Genomic DNA, 6,000 nt, shown 5'->3' on the forward strand with positions numbered 1-6,000 from the left:
TAAGAAATGTATGTGCTCTTGTCCAATTAAAGAGTTTACAAGTTGTGACTAATGGCTGTATGGTCAACTAATGCTTCATAGATCATTAGATCATACGATTTTATGGGTGCCTGGATGTGTAAAAATCTCTTTGGCTGATGTCTTTTAGCTATTTTGCTAATTCATCAGGCAGACAGTTCAACCACTTACTTTCTAGAAAAGAGTTCCAGTGAAAAATCCATTTATTAGCTCATTAACATTTACAAGCCCAGACTTCACTTATTATTGCACCAGAAGAGCCCTTTATAAATGAATGACTTCTTAACATTTAAAGGCCCTGCACTGCCACCGTACACCCACACAGGTGAATCCTCTTTTCACAGATGAGCCCAGTGACATAATTCCACCCACCTTCAGCCTAAGCAAAGGTCCAGTCACTCGCTTATCAAGTGACAGTGTCATGACCCTTTATTGATCTCCTTCAAATCTGCACTTTCACTCAGTCATAAATTGAGCAAATTACAAAGGGAATGTGATCATTAAAGAGTAAAATCACTTTACAACCTTTAGTCACTTCATTATCAGAGAGCATCATGTTTTTATATTCAACATGTACAGAAATACAACATGAGACAGTATGATTTAACAGCAATTAGCTTAATGTTGTTTGGAGCTAATTAATTATTAACAGCTGGGCTCAGTGACTGCACACAGCCCCTGTCCTGATAACGAAGACGCCTCTCTCACACACCTTATTGACTGTCCTTGATGCAGTGGTGTGGTGCGCAGATATGCGCAGGTGTACAGAGTATATTATTTTTCAGTCAGCATTAGGTATACCTACAGTACACCTAACAAAAAGATGGGAAAGGCAGGACATAAATGTTGAGTGAATGGAAGAGAAAGAAAGGAAATAAGGAATACTCAAAATGAATAATAATGTAGTAATGTAACGTAATAATGTCGCATTTTTGGGTGAGTTAAATATATCAAATAATCTTACATGTCACTATCTGGATGGATTGCTATAAAAACATGTAAGGGGTAAATAGAACCTCTTACATCCCCAATCTTTTTTTAAAGCACTCAGAATATGAAATCAAATATAATATGCATTGCTATGTTTTTAGTGTTATTAGTGTATAATCACCATAAAATGAGAGTTGGTGCCATAGAAAGAGCCTTTTGTATCCACTGATGCTGTATAGTCCCCCATGTTCAACCGCTGTGTTTCTACAGTAGCCCAGAAGAAACAAACATTGACTCATAGATAGGGTGTTTGCGTTTTCTGCATAGTTTTATGGCTGCTTGGAACGAGAGATATTCTTTGTTTTTTGTCGATTTCAAAATGATCTATTAACTATAAAAACATTTCAGAAAGTACACACCATGTACATGAATGTTACATTGGCAACAGTAACAATAATCCTGGTAAGTAGGCTATTGGTAGTTGACATAATATATAAGGCATACAGAAATGTAATGTACGCTGTACATTAACCTGCCATGGCTACTGACAAAAGAAATCAAATGACACAAAATATTGATTTAAAATTATTTTAATGTGTCCTTTGTTTATTGTGGTCAAAGTCTAGAACTGTGTCCATGGCAGTTCAGTTCAGTATTCATAGCATCAGTCTGCACTATAGAAATAACCGTAGAATGGTGAAATTGACCAATCAGTATTCATCAAATCAGTGTAATAAAGCGGTTTAACACGGCGTAAAATGAGCAGATGAGCAGATTGGAGGCTGTTGGAGTGTTATGACACAGTGGCCATATGGCATGAGGTTTGACTGTCCGTTAAAGCATGAATAATGTTCATGTTTAATGTGACTCTAGCACAACAGACATGAGCAGATAGGAGCGTGTTGTAATCCTCTGTGTCTGTTGATTTCCTGCAGGACGTCAGTAAGCGCATGTCTCTGCCCATGGACATCCGCCTGCCTCCAGAGTTTCTCAAGAAACTGCAGCTGGAGAGTGAAAACTCGCCGCTCTGCAAACCTCTTAGCCGCATGTCTCGACGTGCTTCACTGGTTAGTGCTCTATATCACCTGACTATGATATATTATAATCTAACATACAAATAACGGCAGGCCCATGAAGTGTCAGCATGACATTTCCTCTTATTATCTGCTGTCAGGGCTTTTGTTTATCTAACTCTCATATGAATCTCATTTGACCTCCTATTTACTTCACAACCCATTTGACTTGAATTGGGGCCGATGTAACAGAGTGTACTTCCTCTCTGCAAATTACTCGTCCTCTTATCCCGCCTTGCTGTTATTATTATTATTTTGTTATCATTGTAATAAGTGTATTATTTTCTTTGATATTTCCTTCTGTTGTCTATTAAGAGGCATTTGTTTCCTGCCAGGCTGAGAGCAGAAACAAAAATGTGTGCTTAATTAACTTAAGAAAACATTAACTTATGTATGCAAATGTGATCTTTTGACTGTTATGTTGTAATAGGTACAATCAGAGGAGAGAATCATAACGGTGAATACTGTAAGATTAATCTGTGCTTTTCTTTTTGCCCATAGTCTGACATAGGCTTTGGGAAACTGGAGACATATGTGAAGCTCGGCAAACTGGGTGAAGTACGTCAATACCTCTGCTCACACACTCACTTTTTAACCATTTTCAGACAGTTTATGGAAACAGTTGACGTGCAGCCCAGTGAGAGATGAGTGTGCAACTGCTAACACCTACTGCAATAACTTGAAGCTTGACAGAACTTTATCAAACACAGATAAAGAATCTCCCTGGTGTCTAATATTGACCACACTGACCACAAGTTGTCTGCAAGCCTTCATTATACTTATTAGTTTCGCTGTGAGCTGAGCCTCTCAGGGGAGATCTGTCAAAATAGCTATAACACATGCAGCTCTGTTTACGCACCTAAATGCAGACTGCAGTTTATCCATATTCCTTCATTAGTTGGACATGGATGGCACAGCTTAACAAGAATGACAAGAATAAGTCTTAAATCTGCATTGACCCTGTGTGCTCAGACACGTACTCACAATGCATGGTGGTGCAGTGGATGAGTGCGGCTTTAAGATGCACTTAAATGCCTCAGCATTTATCTGAGAACACTTATTGCCTGAAGGCGTAAGGAATGATTAAAGTGACAGACGCTGTCTGCATTAGTCTCAGTCACAAAGCTTGGCAGCAGCAATGCTGTGGGACAAAAAAAAAAGCTTCTTTTGCCGTCAATTATTATAACTTGTGGTTCACAAAGGCACAGTTTAGCAGTGGAACATAGTGTTTTGCACAGATGGCCATTATACAGTACATCATTTACTACCTTTCCTTTTGTCAACACCTCAAACACCTGCACTGTTTTCAGCCTGTATTAGCTGATCTGATCAACAACGTAATGATGGAAAAATTGCACAGCTGAGAGAATATGAAGGATATTTATGAGCAAGGATGATGAGCTGTGACAGTCAGTAATCACAATAGTCAGATCCCAAAGAAGTAGATCAGAATGAACTTGATTAATGGATCAAATCAAAGCCTGCTTTGAAGTGAAACGCCTGCATTTCATTGATGTAACGTGTCGATGCTGCTCACTCAGTTCAGTTGGAATTAATTATCTGCTGTGATTTCTCTTGATGTGCCTCTTTGGATGATGGTGATGAGCAAGTAAACAGATTCCAATCAAATTAACTTCTTTATTCTGTTGCTATGAATAGAAATAAATCATACCTGCTGTTATTTGAGTAACAGTTCTTCAAAATATAGTATTATGTGCTTCTGTGTGTGTATGTTCATAGGGGACGTATGCCACAGTGTTCAAAGGGCGAAGCAAACTAACAGAGAACCTGGTGGCATTGAAGGAGATTAGGCTGGAGCACGAGGAGGGAGCACCCTGCACTGCTATCAGAGAGGGTACACACACATCAACAACCACACCCACATACACACATATTTCCCAGGGCTGCTGCCCTCATGTGGATAATAAGTTTATTTTATTGCAAGCTATATCAGAAGGAAGTGACTAGAGCATATTTTAATAGCTTAATGTACCTGCTATGTAGGATTAGTATGTAGTATGGAACTGGGACATAGCTGCATGTCTGCAGTAGGTTATTTACATGATCTTATTTACATCTAGGACCCTGCAGCTAAGTTTAGACTAAACCACAGGTGCAGATTAAACCTGTTCTTCTTCTTCTGAAATTGTTGCAAAGCTGTAGCTCTGTAGTGTTAGTATATTGTTTTTTTAGTAGTTCCTTCTGTTGATGTTGTGCTGTAAGCTGATTTGAGGTTCTTCCGTCCACCCAGTGTCTCTGCTGAAGAACCTGAAACACGCCAACATCGTCACGCTGCACGACATCATCCACACCGAACGCTGCCTCACTCTGGTGTTTGAGTATCTCGTGAGTACATCGGGAGTTCGGAAGGTGTTGACCCTAATTTACACACACAGAATATGGACGGATGTGAGTGTGAACACTGTGGCTGTTGTATCTTTCAGGACAGCGACCTTAAACAGTACTTGGACAACTGCGGGAATCTCATGAGCATGCATAACGTCAAGGTGAGCCACCAGCATGAGCATGCGTCAGACACTACTCACTGTGTACCAGAGAGAGAGTGAGGGAGGGGGGATATGTTGGGTTTGATTTAAATTCTAATTAATTTTGACATTTAAAGGTCCATTGTGGAAGATTTAGGGTTGGTTGGGAACAGTAACTTCGCATCTAGATGCCATTAAAATCTACAGACTGAACCTTTAAATGGAGGTTTTATTTCAAACTCGTCTCAAGTTCACTTGAGTCACATCCAGGGAGGAGAAATGACTTGTGTCCTTGTTTTTGTAGCAATTATAAATATTATAGTATCATATATAATATGTTACTTTGTATAAAAATAGAAAATATTGGGGTGGGGGGGGGCACAGTATATAGCCTGAATTAGGAAAAAGAGTCAAAGTTGGGAGGATGGTTGTTATTTTATTGTGCAGCAGACAGACTTTTTGTTTTACAGTTGTCCCTCGCTATAACGCGGTTCACTTTTCGCGGACTCGCTGTTTTGCGGATTTTTTTAGTGTAATTTTGCATGCTTTTTTTTTTTTTACAGCGTACTGTATAGTATGAAGGTGCGTTATGTTCTGCGTCCTGATTAACTAAGGAGTACTGTACAAAATGCGTGTAAAAAGGTGTATAAAAGTGTGTGGTTAGGGGTTTTACGGCCTTAAAACATGTATAATAATTACAAAACTTACTTTGCGGATTTCGTTTATTGCGGGTTATTTTTAGAACGAATCCCCCGCGATAAACGAGGGATCACTGTAATCCACATGGTCAGAAGACCTTTGACCTTTGAGGACTCAAGAACAGCAGCAAGTACTGTATTACCTTGTGTGTTTTTTAAATTAAATTAAATTAAATGGTTAGCTCTATAAATTCCGTTCATTGAGAGGCACAAACTGGGACTAAGTAATGTATTATGATTTATTACATTTTCAGTTTCAGGCCTTCAGGGGGCAAGAAGAGTATGTGGGAGTATCTCGTGAGTACATCGGGAGTTCGGAAGGTGTTGACCCTAATTTACACACACACAAATATGGACGGATGTGAGTGTGAACACTGTGGCTGTTTATCTTTCAGGACAGCGACCTTAAACAGTACTTGGACAACTGCGGGAATCTCATGAGCATGCATAACGTCAAGGTGAGCCACCAGCATGAGCATGCGTCAGACACATACTCACTGTGTACCAGAGAGAGAGTGAGGGAGGGGGGATATGTTGGGTTTGATTTAAATTCTAATTAATTTTGACATTTAAAGGTCCATTGTGGAAGATTTAGGGTTGGTTGGGAACAGTAACTTCGCATCTAGATGCCATTAAAATCTACAGACTGAACCTTTAAATGGAGGTTTTATTTCAAACTCGTCTCAAGTTCACTTGAGTCACATCCAGGGAGGAGAAATACTTGTGTCCTTGTTTTGTAGCAATTATAAATATTATGATATCATATAATATGTTACTTTGTATAAAAATAGAAAA

At 39.1% G+C, this 6,000-nt stretch overlaps 1 protein-coding gene across 1 annotated transcript in view; it reads left to right on the forward strand.

Annotated features, from left to right (window-relative positions):
- Positions 1–6,000, forward strand: part of cdk18 (cyclin dependent kinase 18) — a 41,703-nt gene that overhangs the window by 26,022 nt on the left and 9,681 nt on the right. Inside the window, exons 4-8 of the mRNA XM_010748618.3 lie at positions 1,884–2,015; positions 2,523–2,579; positions 3,762–3,876; positions 4,273–4,367; positions 4,466–4,528. Coding sequence (XP_010746920.1) covers positions 1,884–2,015; positions 2,523–2,579; positions 3,762–3,876; positions 4,273–4,367; positions 4,466–4,528 — 462 coding nt within the window. The remainder of the gene's footprint in view (positions 1–1,883; positions 2,016–2,522; positions 2,580–3,761; positions 3,877–4,272; positions 4,368–4,465; positions 4,529–6,000) is intronic.

This window comes from Larimichthys crocea, chromosome I (genome assembly GCF_000972845.2).
Source record: "Larimichthys crocea isolate SSNF chromosome I, L_crocea_2.0, whole genome shotgun sequence".
NCBI classification, from domain to species: domain Eukaryota; kingdom Metazoa; phylum Chordata; class Actinopteri; family Sciaenidae; genus Larimichthys; species Larimichthys crocea.